The 16,895-nt window shown below is 39.3% G+C and overlaps 1 protein-coding gene across 1 annotated transcript in view; it reads left to right on the top strand.

Moving 5' to 3' along the window:
• The window catches only part of ADAMTS20 (ADAM metallopeptidase with thrombospondin type 1 motif 20), a 578,468-nt gene that overhangs the window by 313,657 nt on the left and 247,916 nt on the right, over window positions 1-16,895 (top strand). Inside the window, 1 exon segment of the mRNA XM_053719202.1 lies at window positions 2,719-2,845. Coding sequence (XP_053575177.1) covers window positions 2,719-2,845 — 127 coding nt within the window.

Below are 16,895 nucleotides of genomic sequence, written 5' to 3'. Positions count from 1 at the left end.
ATAACATGTAACATTACTGAACATATAGGTCTTGCAGCTACAATCCCCTAAAGAAATGAATTGATTCACAATTTGATAGACTGGGGCCTATATTTCTTTAAAGATCTACCAGCTGAATATCTCTATTAATGTCTATCTGTAAAATATCTTTATAGTTATTCCTAACTGCTATGTGCTTTAAGGGAAAAAAAACATTTTTTTACCAAATCAGTTTTTTTTTCCTATTAAGTTGTGCTACATGGAATGCGTAGAATATATCTGTTTTTGTACTGAATGGAGATTGATAAACATGGTGCTGTAGAAGGGAGGAAAATTACGTAAACATATGACAAGGTGTTTGACTGGAAAGGGCTCAAAAGTATATATATATATATATATATATATATATATATATATATATATATATATATGTCTATATATATATATATATGTGTATAGATGTGAGTATTTATGTATTTATATGTGTGCACATACATACATATAAACACTAATATGCACATAAATATATATATATATATATATATATATATACACACCCACAGGCCACTTTATTAGGTACACCTTGCTAGTACTGGGTTGGACCCCCTTTTGCCTTCTGAACTGCCTTAGCTCTCCATGGCATAGAGTCAACATGGTGTTGGAAACATTCCTCAGAGAGTTTGGTCCATATTGACATGATAGCACCACCCAGTTGCTGCAGATTTGTCGGCTGCACATCCATGATGCAAATCTCCTGTTCCACCACATCCTAAAGGTGCTCTATTGGATTAAGATCTGGTAACTGTGGAGGCCATTGGAGTACAGTGAACTCATTGTCATGTTTAAGACACCAGTTTGAGATGATTTGAGCTTTGTGACATGGTGCATTATCCTGCTGGAAGAAGCCTCAGAAGATGGATACACTGTAGTCATAAAGGGATGGACACGGTCAGCAGCAATACTCAGGTAGGTTGTGGCATTTAAACAATGCTCAATTGGTACTAAGAGGCTCAAAGTGTGCCTAAAAAATGTCCTCCACACCATTACACCACCACCACCAGCCTGAACCATTGATACAAGGCAGGATGGATCCATGCTTTCATGTAGTTTACGCCAAATTCTGACCCTACCATCTGAATGTCGCATCAGAAATCAAGACTCATCAGGCCAGGCAACATTTTCCCAATCTTTGTCCAATTTTGGTAAACCTGTATGAATTGTAGCCTCAGTTTCCTAGCTGACAAGAGTGGCACACGGTGTAGTCTTTTGCTACTGTGGCCCATCTGCTTCAAGGTTCGATGTATTGTGCATTCAAAGATGGTATTCTGCATACCTTGGTTGTATCGAGTGGTTATTTGAGTAACTGTTGCCTTTCTATCATCTCGAACTAGTCTGCCCATTCTCTTCTGACATCTGACATCAACAAGGCATTTTCGTCCACACAACTGCCGTTCACTGGATATTTTCTCTTTTTCATACCATTCTCTGTAAACCCTAGAGATGGTGGTGCATGAAAATCCCAGTAGATCATCAGTTTTTTAAATACTAAGACCAGCCTGTCTGGCACCAACAACCATGCCACGTTCAAAGTCACTTAAATCCCCTTTCTTCCCCATTCTGATGCTCGGTTTGAACTTCACCAGACGCCTAAATGCACTGAGTTGCTGCCATGTTATTGGCTGATTAGCAAATCGTGTAACCAAGCAACTGAACAGGTGTACCTAATAAAGTGACCGGTGAGTCTGTGTATACTGTATATACAGTATATATATATATATATATATATATATTTATACATATACACACACAAACATTTTTGAGCCCTTCTGATTCAAGTACCTTAAAATATAAAATATAATTATTAATCAATTTTAATGTTTTTGTGTATTTTGAATATAAGTATTTTAAATTCCTATGCTCTTCACTTAAAAAATGGTATTGTTTTTATTTTTAAATAGATATATATATATATATATATATATATATATATATATATATATATATATATTTATATATCTCTATGTATTTATATATATATATATATATATATATATATATATATATATATATATACAGTATATGTGTAGATATGTATAGATATTTATTTTACAAACAATATACAGATATATATATATACAGTATATGTGTAGATATGTATAGATATTTATTTTACAAACAATATACAGATATATATATATATATATATATATGTATATATAAAACTAAACAAAAACAAACAAAAAAAAACAAAACTTTTTTTCTAAGTGAAGAACAGAAGAATTTATTATTATTATTATTATACTTTATTTATGAAGAACAATCATATTCCACAGCGCTGTCCATGGATACAGTTCATGTGCATAAAACAATAATATAAAACTTCTAAGACTAAGAGACAGGACAGAATTCACAAACACATACAGGAGGAATCGAGGGCCCTATTCCCGTGGGAACGTAAAATCTAGAAGGGTAGGAGGTTGAGACATAGGAGGCGAGGACTGCAAGATTGAGAAAGATGTTAATGCAGAGTTAGATGAGGGAAATGTTAGGTAAGAGAAATATTATTGAGTTGGGTAGTAGGCTTCTCTGAACAGAAAAGTCTGCAGAGAGCATTTAAAGGAAAAAAGATTAGGGCAAAGCCTGACAGCACAAGGGAGAGTGTTCCAGAGGGTGGATAAGCTGTGGATTGTAGTGTTATAAGATTCATGTATTCATTTATGTATATTTTTTTACATTTAGGAGTTCGACGAAGAAAAATGATGTGCATTCGCAAGAATGATCGTGTTAATGTTTCTGAACAGAGATGTGAACATTTGCCTCGCCCTGAAGTACTTACAGAGCCATGTAATAATGATTGTCAGTTTAGGTAACAAGTGATGCATTGGTATTTCTCTAAACTTGTATTACTTATAAAATTGATTATATGATCATATTTCTTCCATTCCTGGCAGACTGCTTCTCTTTCTGTATGTATTTGTATTATGCCCCTGGGGAAAATCTCCCTAAAGGTGATGGAGGAACCAGACATGGACTCCTTGCCCAATGTGCTTAGAGACATAAGGCTGACCCTCACTGACGAGGCCCAAAAGAGGCCGAAAGAATCGTCTGGGGTTGCCATTTTCCTTATTCAGAGAGGTACTGCCTAGTATTTTGAAGCTGGACTGACCTTGTTAGGTGGGACCAAACTTAGATGCTTCAGGAAAAAACCCAATTGGGCTAAAAGAAGCTACTTCCGGGTGGTAACCGGGCCATAGAACAAACTACTGAGCTGCTGTTTGTTCCTGGCAGATTTCTTTGCGTTCTGTATATACATCATATTTCTATAATGTAATGTGTAAGACTTCTAAACAAAATGTTGTGTATATAAATAGCTATCATTCAAGGAATAGGGAGAAAAGTAAGATACATGTACCAATATCTTAAGATTGCTTTTACAATATTTATTTTTCATGTATTTTCCAATGTAATATTTAATATTTAATTACAGATATAAACTATGCGATTAATTAATATATATATGATTTTTAATATCCCATTAGGGCTATATATATATATATATATATATATGTATAAATATCATGTATTTATGAATACATAGAATATATTCTTCTATGTGAAGAACATTGGAATGTGAAATATTCATATTTCATGTTGGGGTAGCGCACTTGAGAAAATGAGATCGGGTTTGCACACGAGTAAGGGTGTTAGTTTTTTTTTTACTTTTCACACTCCAATGAAGTCTTTTGGAGAATAGGTTAATGTGGTTGCAATATTGTAATTTCCACTTTTGTGCATGTGTCGGGTTAACGAAAACCTTTTACTTTTAACTTGTAAAACATGTGGAACCTGACACGGGCAAAAAGCCAAAGTTGAGCACAGTTATCGTGTGAGCAGGAGCGATAAATAGTGCTACAGTCATAATCTAGCCATAAGATGGAGTTTTAATTTTAAAATTTAAATTTGACATAATAAAATCTAAAACATTTTTTTGCATTTTGTTTCTAATTTGAAATTCTCAGCTGTATTATTTTAGTATGGAATGTATTGGAATCTATTATACTAGCAGAGGATGATTCTTAGTTAAACAGCCAATCAGCAAAACTTTGGCTGATCAGTATTCAATTTTTGGCAAGACTGCTTTACAAGTAGTTGTAAGTATGAATGTTACAAACCCTAAAATCCACTACACTTGCCAAACCCCACAATACAGTAACCCCCCTAATTTCCACTACCACATTGCAACAACCCCCTACACTATTAACCTCTAAACTGACACAACCTCCAATACAACAACCACCTACACTATTAACCACTAAACTGCAACAAATCCATTTTAAACAACCCGCCTACACTATTATTCCCTAAACTGCCAGAACTCAATCACAAAAACCTTACATTACTAAACCCTAAGTCGCCAGTACCCCAATGCAAGCAACCTCCACACTATTAAATTCTAACTGCTAGCCACCAAGTCCCCCTAACCTTAGACCTTTAAGTTATCAATAAAAGTTACATAAAATAAAAAGTTCATAAAAATAAAAAGCAATACAAGAAAAAAATACAAAATTACTTAATAAAACCCTATCTTAAAAAGCCCCTAAAAACCCTACCCTAAAATTAGACCCCTATAAAAAGAAATGCCCCCCATAAAATCTTAAAAACGAAATAGCCCACAATAACAAACACACAGAGCTGCACAAAGGCCATGTGCACAAATGACAAATAAATTAATAAAAAAGTGTAGATGTAAATTTAAGTAGATGTGAATATAAATAAAGAATCTTAAAAATCTTAAATCTAAAAGTCAAAATAAAAATGACAGTCAAAATACAGACCAAAGAAGACCGAGCAACTGTAAGTGTTTTCTTAGTATAGGATGTATGAGCACAAAGTGTGCAATGCTCTTCCCTTGGGTGTCTCACATACGTAAATTCAGGAGTGTTAGTTATTCACATAGGTGTAAAATATCAACTTCCTCCAATCAGGAATCCTCCTGTATTGAATCACAGGTGCAGCTCTCCAGTTTACAAAGTACTATAGGGAGTACTTGGCCAAAAGAAACGACAAAATAAGAGCAAAAAAGTGCATCCTTGATTCAAAGTAAAGTAAATACAAATTTATTCAAGCACATAACCATATACACTTACTAGACATAAGTGATAAAAATGCCTCTAACAACAATCACTGTTCATGTGCAGCATCTTATGGCTCCTCTGATGGTCGGCTACAAACCCGCCTTATCTTTGTCCACAGTCCAGGCAAAAGAACCACAGTGCATGTAAGGGTACAGCTGCAAACATAGATCCCGTCTATGTGTTACGTCTGTCCTTGTGCAGACTTTCGCAAAACAAACGGATCAGCTGTTTTTTTATACTGTTGATCCCACTCATATATACCCCTCTATTCCTATTACGTATTAAGTCCATCATCATCCAACACGCCCAGTGGCCATGTGTGTATTGTTTGCTGTCAATGCGGTGGACGTACAACAGTGCAGTTCAAAATCAAATGAAGAGTTCTCTAACCAGGGGTAAAGGACATGTGAAACCTACTACCAATACTAATTCATAAGGTACTGAAATTAAAATACATACCTATCCTATCAACACATGATTAATATAACAATAATATTTGCTAAATATGTAACAAGAAAATGCTAAATTTAAAGCAAACGTGATCTAATCTAATGTTAAAAATACATGATAAAAATACATAATAATACTAAAAATAAAAATACTGGAATTCCAGTATTTAGTGTCTTCCTGGTTTTTAGATTTTTAGGTCCTCTGCTATTCTGTGTTTATTTGGGTATGTTAGAATAGGGTTTTAGGAAGCCACGAGCTCTACAACAAATTGCATAATTAATAAATTTAGTATGAATTTGGTATGGGGGTTATGGGGAATTCCAGTATTTATATTGTTATTATGTATTTTTATCATGTATTTTTAATGTGTCTTTTTACAGCAAATTATGTAGGATTAGATCACGTTTGCTATAAATTTAACATTTTCTTGTTACATATTTTTTTTTTCAAATGCTTTATTGATGTGAATAAACAGAATACAGTCGTAGAGTAGAGAAAAATACGGTTACAATCCAATGCAATGGACAATCATAACTTCAAAAATCATAACCAAGTTATATTTCACATCTGTAAATATAAATTCCGTCCGTCACTTCCGAGGACGGAAACTATAATGTCCATTTTTAATTTTGTATGCTTTAATAAAAGTAAAACAGAAATTTATATAATCCACAAATTTCCATATTGTGAGCTCAGAGTTAAACAGTAAGTTGTTTCTGATGTTTTGAAAGAGGAGGTGTAAATTCAGAAGGGAGAAGAGAGGGATAAGAGGAGGGAAACCCCCCCCCAAAAAAAACACAAGTAGGATGGTGATCAATAAGTAGCTAAATTGTTTTATGCCACAAGGCCAGCATCATCTTGTACGTCTCTAGTTTGTGTGCTTTCAGGTAATGGAATCTCTCCAAGAGAAGGGTTTCATCGATTTGTGCGCGCCACTCCTCAATAGAAGGGGTGACCTGTGTTTTCCATTTTCTGGGAATCAATATCTTGGCCCCAGTAATCATGATCAGCAGAAGTGCTAAGTGTGCCTCACTTTGAGTTTTGGGAAGAGCCAAAAATAAAAGTATCTCTGGGGAGTTAGGGACATTAATGTTGAGGATTTCCTCAATAATTTTCGGCCAAAAATTTGCTAGATTCGGGCAGTGCCACCAGATGTGGAGTAAAGACCCATCCCCCCCACACCCCCTCCAGCAGGTGGGGCTGAGAGTAGGAAACAATTTATGCAACCTCATTGGAGTAAGGTACCATCTGCCGAGAAGCTTAATGTGGGACTCTTGAATATATGCAGACACCGAGGATCTCTTAATCAGGGCCAGGGCCTTCGTCCATGCTTTATAATCAAAATCTGAGCCAAGTTCTCTGTGCCATTGACTTGCATATGAGGGGAGTGCGTCTGCCTCGGGGACGAGCAAGATTTTGTAAATCAGATGTTTTGGGACATGGACTGTGGAGCAGAGTGTCTCAAAAGGTGTTAGGTTTCTCCCTAGGTCCTGCTTGTTTTTGTGGGTTTTTATAAAGTGGAGTAGCTGGTTATAATGTAACCATGAGCTGAAGACGCCTGTGTGCATTTCCCCTACTCTGTCAAGGGGCAGAACGTTCCCATTTTCAACTATGCCCTCTATCGATCCCTCTCTGAGACTATATGGTTTGGACCTGCGATACCCCAATTTATGAAAGGGGGGATCGGGATTTTCGATAATCGGAAGGAGAGGAGAATACCTTGTGGATAAGTGAGTTGTGGTAGCCAAAGTACCGTCCCACACTCGGAGAGTCTCTGCAAGTAGATGATAATCCCGTATATTCTTTGGTCTCTTTAGAGGGGCAATCCAGGCCAGAATGCCCATGTTATTTAATTTGAGAATTTTTCTGTCTAACTGTACCCATGCCTTCTGTTCTATATTATGTGACCATTCGGCTATCCTCTGTAGGATGACTGCGTTTCTGTATGTTTTTAAATCAGGAAGGCTCAGTCCGCCTCTGTCCCTGGGCAAGTACATAGTCCGCCTGGGAAGACGGGGTTTAACTTTAGCCCATACATACTGTTCAATTAATCTTTGGAGCTGGTCTAAGCAACCAGCCGGGAGGGCAGTGGGGACCATTTGAAAAATATATAAGATCCTTGGGAGGACATTCATTTTAATAACTCCCACCCTTCCCAGCCATGAGAGAGGCTTACCACCCCAGGAGGATAAGTCAGCTGCGATATTGTGTTTGAGGGTCCCATAGTTGTGTTTAAAGAGGTTTGAAGGGTCGGAGGTGAGGTGTATTCCCAGGTATTTAAATTTTTCTTTGGCGATTTTAATGTTGTATTTTTTATGTAATGTCTGTATAATCTTGGGGCATGTATTAGCATTTAAGAGTTCTGATTTACTAAGGTTAAGAAGAAAATTAGTTACCCTTCCAAATGTCTCCAGCTTGCCCAGAAGTTCAGGGAGAGACGTGTTGGCGTTTGTGATGGTATAGAGAACATCGTCGGCATATAGTGCCTGTTTATATTCAGTGTGATCAATTTGCAACCACGTGATGTTATGATTCTGTCTGATTTTTTGGGCTAGGGCCTCTATTGACAAAGCAAATAAAAGCAGGGATAATGGACAGCCCTGCCTGGTGCCGTTACTGATGGGAAAGAATTCAGATAATGTCCCATTCACTCTAATCCTGGCATTCGGACTTGAGTAGAGGGCGAAGACTGTATTTAAATAGGCGTCTCCAAAACCCATCGTCACCATAACCCGACGCAGAAAAAGCCAAACGACCCTGTCGAAGGCCTTCTCCGCGTCGGTAGAGAACAGCACCAATGGAGTGTTTGAAATTCTGGCGTGAGAGATCAGCTGTAGAACCTTGGTGGTGTTGTCCCTGGCCTCTCTGCCAGGGACAAAGCCCACTTGATCATTAGATACTAATTCTGGGAGGTATTTATTAAGGTGGTTCGCCATAATTTTAGCCAAAAGTTTCATGTCCGCATTAATTAAGGAAATAGGTCTGTAGTTCTCTGGGGCCTCAGGGGTTTTACCAGGCTTAGGAATAACGGTTATGTGGGCTTCCAATAGAACCCTTGATAATTTTGGGTTATCTCTGAGGCTGTTGAATAGTTGAAGGAGGGGACAAGATACCTCTTCTATGAACTTTTTGTAATAGGGTATAGTGAAGCCATCTGGGCCTGGGCTTTTCCCCGAAGGGGAGTTTTTGATGGCTTGAGCTAGTTCCTCCTTAGTGATTGGGGAGTCTAAGTAATCCGAGGCCTCTTTGGTTAAATTTGGTAACCCAATATCTTGGAAGTATGAGTCAATTTCTGCAACTCTTCGGAGCTGCGGAGTCTCATCCCCATTGGCTCTAAATCTTTCTCAATGTTATATAAATAGAAGTAGTACTTATGAAACGCAGAGGCAATCTGCGAGCTACTGAACAGACGGTGACCGTCTTTAGTTTTAATCAAGTGGATATAAGACTGCAGTTGTCGTCTTTTAAGAGTTCTAGCCAGAATTTTCTCAGGTTTGTTCCCTCCTTCATAATAAAACCGCCTCAAAGATAGTGCTTTATTTTGACACATTTCTTCTAGATATTTATTCAGTTCAGATTTTGTGGAGATTAGTTTACTTTTTACATCTGTATTTAATGGGTCAGATTTATGAGAGGCTTCTAGAGTTTTTAGTGTGGAGAGTAGATCAGTGTATTTTATTCTATAGCGTTTGTTAAGTATTGCTTTGTGCTTAATGAAAGCTCCACGTATTACACTTACATGATTGGAGTGGGTTGGAGTGTATTTATTTCAAAATATTCTTTTAGTGATTTGCGCATGTCTTCTAGAATTAAGGGGTCATCTAATAAAGTGTCATCTAATTTCCACGTGTAGTTTGTAACTGGGGTGTCAGGCCAATGAACCAAGCAAGAAACTGGTGCGTGATCTGACCAGGTAATGTGGCCAATATCACATCTTTGTGTGATTGAGAGGCCATTGGCGTCTGTATAGATGTAATCTATCCTCGAGTTACTGTTATGAGGTATAGAGTAAAAGGAATAATCTCTCGAGTTTGGGTGTAAAGTTCTCCAGGTATCGTGTAATGCTATATACCTGAGGGTAGTGTTAACCTGTTGTATTGTTGAGGAGGGGGTACAAGTTACGCCTCTCGAAAAGTCCATGGAGGGATTAGCTACCAGGTTAAAGTCTCCTGCCAGAAAAGTTATCCCCTTGGAATGCTCCAAGAGGAGGTCTGTAACCTTTTAATGAAACGTCCCTGGGAAAAGCTGGGAGAGTACACCAATGCCAGAGTGATGTAGTGGCCATATAGTGTGCCTATAACAACTATAAATCTGCCCTCTAGGTCCTTCTCGACCTGGGTCATATGAAAAGGGACCGGCTTGTGGAAAATGATACCCCCCCCCTTTTTGCTCGCCCCCGAGGCAAACACAGCCCTCGGGTACAATGGATGAAACCATTTAGGTTCCTTTCCTCTCTGGAAATGGGTCTCTTGTACTACAATAATTTGGCTCTGTAGTTTAGCTAATTCCCTAAAGGCGATAGAGCGTTTACCAGGGCTGTTAAGTCCTTTAGCGTTTATTGTGGTGATATTGATGCCGTGGTCTTGGAACTTGCTGGCCCTAGGCTGCATAGTTATAATCTCTAAGGGCGGGAGGGGAAGAAAAAAAAAAAAGGGAGTAGATGGAAGAAGGGAAAGAAGAGAGGAGGGGACTCAGTAAATGGTAAGAGGAGAAGGAGAAGTCTAAAGAGAGGTATTAGAGGGGCAAAAAGAAGGATAACAAAGTTTACAAAACAATCTGATTATTTTTCCAACGCTAGAAACTTAACTCTCTTATCCTTTAAGGTGAAAAAAGTTGCAATCTTACTAACAAATTATTAATATAGGAAAAGAAAAAAAAGAAAGAAAACTCTGTAGCTCAACAACTTCAAAACCTGTAACAACAACAATAGGGGAAAAGCCCCATAACTGACGTTAATTATTAAAAACATTAACACCCCAATTACCTCATTGGGGTGCGATGACTTTTGGCATTTAAGGTGTTATTAAAACTGGTGAGTTGGACTATGTGATGAACGAAACCATCTATCTGGTATGCGTTATGATGTTAAAATGGGGTAAGATGAGGTGGTCAGCAGGACTAAATGTAATGATGCATGGCAAGTAGAGTAAAGTGATGACTCGTGCCTAACTATTTTTATTCGACCACAAAGGATATTTTACAAGGAGTGTAGTTTTTAGGTGGCCTATATTTAAAGCAGCTCTCTCTGTGAGTAAGTCCCAGAGAGAAGAAGTGCATAGCCGTATGATATACTTTTAATAAGGTGTGTTTTCAGTATTCATCACCCTTAAATGGCACGTAAATCCCGTCTAAGTTAACAGTGTAGTGTTCCATTGATTATACAGGAGCAAGTAATTTGTTCAGTGGAAGTTCGCCTCCTTGTACATGTGCACTAAGGGTGTGTAAGTTGTGCCGTGAGTGTGAGCTATGCCTGGCGTGTTGACTCTCACAAGTTGTGCTCAGACGCGAGCAGGCTAACATAGAACTCTTTTAAGCTAAACAAATTACCATAAATAAAGTAACAAATAATTTACCAATAACTCGCTAGGTCTTCTATAATTTAACTTTTTTTTGTGAACATATGAGCAACAGCCCAACAAGAATGTCAGTAATCAGTTCTATAAATTCAGTAGGCCATATCAGTGACCTACAGGCCAAATCTGAATAAAATGTTCTTAGACCTTGACAATGTCAGATTTGATAAACAGTACGTTACCCAGAAGTTTCCTGCTCTCAGCGGTTATCCGAATGAGGATTGGGAGGAGGGTGTTTCATTTTCATCGCTTGTGCCCCGTAATGGAGGTAGCTGCAGGGATAGGTTGTCAAAGAAATCTTTTTCGTCTGCTCATGGTCTGAAGATAACAGTCTTGTTATTGTTGTTGGCTGTGATAGAAACTGGGAATCCCCAACGATACTGGATCTTGTGCAATCTTAATATAGATGTTATGTGGCCCAATTCTCTCCTCTTCTGAAGTGTCACTGGTGACAAGTCAGTAAAGAGTTGTATCTCTGCTCCAGCGTGAGTTATAGGGTGTTTGCGCCTTGCTTCTTGGATGATCTCTTCCTTATCCTTAAAGCTAAGGAATTTGACTATTATGTCTCTTGGTGGGGCTTTGCTGGGAGGTCTGGGCCTAAGTGCCCTGTGTGCCCTTTCAAGTGGTACTTCTGGAGCCGAGGGGTTTCCTTTAATGATTCAAAAAAGGGCCTGTAGATAACCTTCTATCCCCTGTTGGGGGACTGTTTCAGAGACTCCGCTAATTTGCAGGTTATTCCTGTGGCCTCTATTGTCGAGGTCCTCGATTTTATCGTTTAGGAATTGTAGATTGTCTGTGTGATTTTGCAGCACAGTAGAATTCTGCTTTATGGTGGCAGATGTGGTTCTGACATTAGTCACTCTCAACCTTAAGTATCGTCGATTCTAGCGCAGATATATCTTTTCTGAGGTCCCCAAATAAGGTTTTCATCTCCTGCATAATACCCTTAATATCCTCTTTAGAGGATAAGTGTACAATGTCCTCTTTAGTAAGATATGGTGAGTGTGGAGCTTCAGTATTCAGAGAGGGGGTCTGTGACAGCGCCATTTCCTCCCTACTTATAGATTTGCCTGTGTCTACTGGTTTTAGATACTGGGAAAGTGGCTTTGAGTTTATTGATCTGTCAGTCCTGCTCTGTCTCTTATTAGGCATTACCCACTCGTAATTTTTTTTTTTTTTTTTTAAAGTTTAAGATATGCCTCTGGGGATTGTGTTCTTAATAGCCAAACACTATCTGTGTATTTATGTAGAAAGCCTGTGTATTATTGCCCCTAAAAGAGCAGGCCCCTGAATCTTATGGGTGCAGACACCAATCTGACTGTTCTCACAGCCGGGCTTACACGCCGCCTCACCTCTAGTAAGCTCAGAGCTTTTTGGATCAGCTTCCCACCTGCGTCAGGCACAATCCTTTGCCTCCTTTCTCTAGGCTGCTTGCACAGACCCCAGAGGCGGTCCTTCTAACATCGGTCTTCCTCCGGTTCTTGAGGTCGGTAGCGGCGGTAAGTAAGAGGCCTCTCCTGATGATGGTGGCTGATGGCGTTGACGGTGCACTCAGCACGGATATGGGCCTAGACTATCTGCTGCTCAAAAGGTATGTGCCGCCTTGCTGTGATCAAGCCCCTCGAGTTTGTCAGGTCCCCTGTTGCCTTAGGATCTGATGCGGGGGTAGTGCCTTTAGGGAGCCTGTATTCGCCGTCAAGTCTCTAGTGCAGGTCCGGTGCTTCCCGTTCACCAGTAGGCCTCTTAGGGTCGCAGAACTAGTGCTGCAGCGTGCTGCTCTTTACAGGCTAATATTTACTCCCAAGGATAAATGGCTGATGACAGGGATGATATCTTAGTCCACTCACTGATAGTTAAGCTATTTTTATGCCATATCAAGCTAATTTGCCAGTTTTGGAAGCAGGAGCCCTTCTAGTGTGTGGCCATCTTCCAGCACGGCCAGACTCCGCCTCCTTATCAAATGTTTTTTTATATTAATCATGTGTTGATAAGATAGTTATGTATTTTAATTTCAGCACCTTATGAATTATTGGTAGTAGGTTTCACGTGTCCTTTACCCCTGGTTAGATAACTTTTAATTTAATTTTGAACTGCACTGTTTTATGTCCATGGCATTGACAGCAAACAATACACACATGGCTACTGGGTGTGTTGGAGGATGATGGGCTTAATATGTAATAGGAAATTGTGGAGTTTAAGGGGTATATATGAGTGGGATCAACAGTATCAAAAACAGCTGATCCGTTTGTCTTGAGAAAGTTTGCGCAAGGACAGACAAAACGCGTAGACAGGATCTATGTTTGCAGCTGCACCCTTACCTGCACTGCGGTACTTACGGGACAGCAGCTTTTGCTTGGACTGTGGACAGAGATACGGCGGGTTTGTAGTCGACTATCAGAAGAGCTGTAAGTAGCCGCACATGAACAGTGATTGTTGTTAGAGGCATTTTTATAACTTATGTCTAATAAGTACATATGGTTATGTGCTTGGATACATTTTTATTTACATTACTTTGAATCGAGGATGCGCTTTTTTTCTCTTATTTTGTAAAAACTAAATAGACCTTAAAAATCCCAAAAATAGACATTAAAAAACAATTCTACTTACTGTACAAAGTCTTCTGTGCCGTGCACAGCATCTGAATCCAATCTATTTTACAATCCAGTGTTGTGTGTGGTCCTCTCTGCTGCAGTCCTCTTGCTGTGCTCCTCCTCCTAGCCTCCTTTTCTTGGAGTCCTCTTCCTTCCATCCCCTACAGCAGTCTTGCTCTTCTCTGTCATTCTCCCTCTTTTATAGAGGTGTTTTGACAGATATTTTCTTACTATTGGCTGATTTTCAAAAATCATTCAGTAGGATGAAAGATCATTCTTTTGGCTGAGTCCAATTTTAAAGTCAATATGCCTTAATTCCTATAAAATATACATAAAATGTAATTTTTTTCACCAGTACGCTCAATTAAAGTCTATTGGGAGAAGTCAACTTGGTCACGATATCCGAAGTCCCGAAGCAAGAGTTTTGTGATTTTCTCACATGCAAACCATTTACTTTTAACTTGTAATACAGGCGCTAACCTGCGTATGTTAAAAGTTAATTTCTGCCATCACCACTTGTAATCTAGCCCTGGTGCAGTCAAGCTATGGCCTAGATTTGGAGTTTGGCGTTAGCCGTGAAAACCAGCGTTAGAGGCTCCTAACGCTGGTTTTAGGCTACCGCCGGTATTTGGAGTCACTCAAAATAGGGTCTAACGCTCACTTTTCAGCCGCAACTTTTCCATACTGCAGATCCCCTTACGTAAATTGCGTATCCTATCTTTTCAATGGGATCTTTCTAACTCCGGTATTTAGAGTCGTGTTTGAAGTGAGCGTTAGACATCTAACGACAAAACTCCAGCCGCAGGAAAAAAGTCAGTAGTTAAGAGCTTTCTGGGCTAATGCCGGTTTATAAAGCTCTTAACTACTGTGCTCTAAAGTACACTAACACCCATAAACTACCTATGTACCCCTAAACCGAGGTCCCCCACATCGCCAACACTCGAATAATTTTTTTTAACCCCTAATCTGCCGACCGCCACCTACGTTATCCTTATGTACCCCTAATCTGCTGCCCCTAACACCGCCGACCCCTGTATTATATTTATTAACCCCTAACCTGCCCCCCACAACGTCGCCTCCACCTACCTACACTTATTAACCCCTAATCTGCCGACCGCAAAGCGCCGCCACCTACGTTATCCTTATGTACCCCTAATCTGCTGCCCCTACCACCGCCGACCCCTATATTATATTTATTAACCCCTAATCTGCCCCCCACAACGTCGCAGCCAGCTACCTACAATAATTAACCCCTAATCTGCCGACCGCAAAGCGCCGCCACCTACGTTATCCTTATGTACCCCTAATCTGCTGCCCCTAACACCGCCGACCCCTATATTATATTTATTAACCCCTAATCTGCCCCCCACAACGTCGCAGCCAGCTACCTACAATAATTAACCCCTAATCTGCCGACCGCAAAGCGCCGCCACCTACGTTATCCTTATGTACCCCTAATCTGCTGCCCCTAACACCGCCAACCACTATATTATATTTATTAACCCCTAATCTGCCCCCACAACGTCGCAGCCAGCTACCTACAATAATTAACCCCTAATCTGACGACCGCAAAGCGCCGCCACCTACGTTATCCTTAAATACCCCTAATCTGCTGCCCCTAACACCGCCGACCCCTATATTATATTTATTAACCCCTAATCTGCCCCCCACAACGTCGCCTCCACCTGCCTACACTTATTAACCCCTAATCTGCCGACCGGACCTCACCGCTATTCTAATAAATGTATTAACCCCTAAAGCTAAGTCTAACCCTAACACTAACACCCCCCTAAGTTAAATATAATTTTAATCTAACGAAATTAATTAACTCTTATTAAATAAATTATTCCTGTTTAAAGATAAATACTTACCTGTAAAATAAATCCTAATATAGCTACAATATAAATTATAATTATATTATAGCTATTTTAGGATTAATCTTTATTTTACAGGTAACTTTGTATTTATTTTAACCAGGTACAATAGCTATTAAATAGTTAAGAACTATTTAATAGCTAAAATAGTTAAAATAATTACAAATTTACCTGTAAAAGAAATCCTAACCTAAGTTACAATTAAACCTAACACTACACTATCAATAAATTAATTAAATAAACTACCTACAATTACCTACAATTAACCTAACACTACACTATCAATAAATTAATTCAATACAATTCCTACAAATAACAACAATTAAATAAACTAGCTAAAGTACAAAAAAGAAAAAAAAACTAAGTTACAAAAAATAAAAAAATATTTACAAACATAAGAAAAATATTACAACAATTTTAAACTAATTACACCTACTCTAAGCCCCCTAATAAAATAACAAAGCCCCCCCCAAAATAAAAAATGCCCTACCCTATTCTAAATAACTAAAGTTCAAAGCTCTTTTACCTTACCAGCCCTGAACAGGGCCCTTTGCGGGCATGCCCCAAGAAGTTCAGCTCTTTTGCCTGTAAAAAAAAACATACAATACCCAAGCCCCCCAACATTACAACCCACCACCCACATACCCCTAATCTAACCCAAACCCCCCTTAAATAAACCTAACACTAAGCCCCTGAAGATCTTCCTACCTTGTCTTCACCTCACCGGGTTCAACGATCTGTCCAGAAGAGCTCCTCCGATGTCCTGATCCAAGCCCAAGCGGGGGGCTGAAGAGGTCCATGATCCGGCTGAAGTCTTCATCCAAGCGGGAGCTGAAGAGGTCCATGATCCGGATGAAGTCTTCATCCAAGCGGGAGCTGAAGAGGTCCATGATCCGGATGAAGTCTTCTATCAACGGCATCTTCAATCTTCTTTCTTCCGGATCCATCTTGCAGACCTCCGACGCGGAACATCCTCTTCTCCCGACGCCTACTAGCCGAATGACGGTTCCTTTAAGGGACGTCATCCAAGATGGCGTCCCTCGAATTCCGATTGGCTGATAGGATTCTATCAGCCAATCGGAATTAAGGTAGGAATATTCTGATTGGCTGATGGAATCAGCCAATCAGAATCAAGTTCAATCCGATTGGCTGATCCAATCAGCCAATCAGATTGAGCTCGCATTCTATTGGCTGTTCCGATCAGCCAATAGAATGCGAGCTCAATCTGATTGGCTGATTGGATCAGCCAATCGGATTGAACTTGATTCTGATTGGCTGATTCCATCAGCCAAT

Source organism: Bombina bombina, chromosome 6 (genome assembly GCF_027579735.1).
Source record: "Bombina bombina isolate aBomBom1 chromosome 6, aBomBom1.pri, whole genome shotgun sequence".
NCBI lineage: Eukaryota > Metazoa > Chordata > Amphibia > Anura > Bombinatoridae > Bombina > Bombina bombina.
Note: the sequence above shows the minus strand (reverse complement) of the source record. Positions and strands in the feature narration are given on the sequence as shown.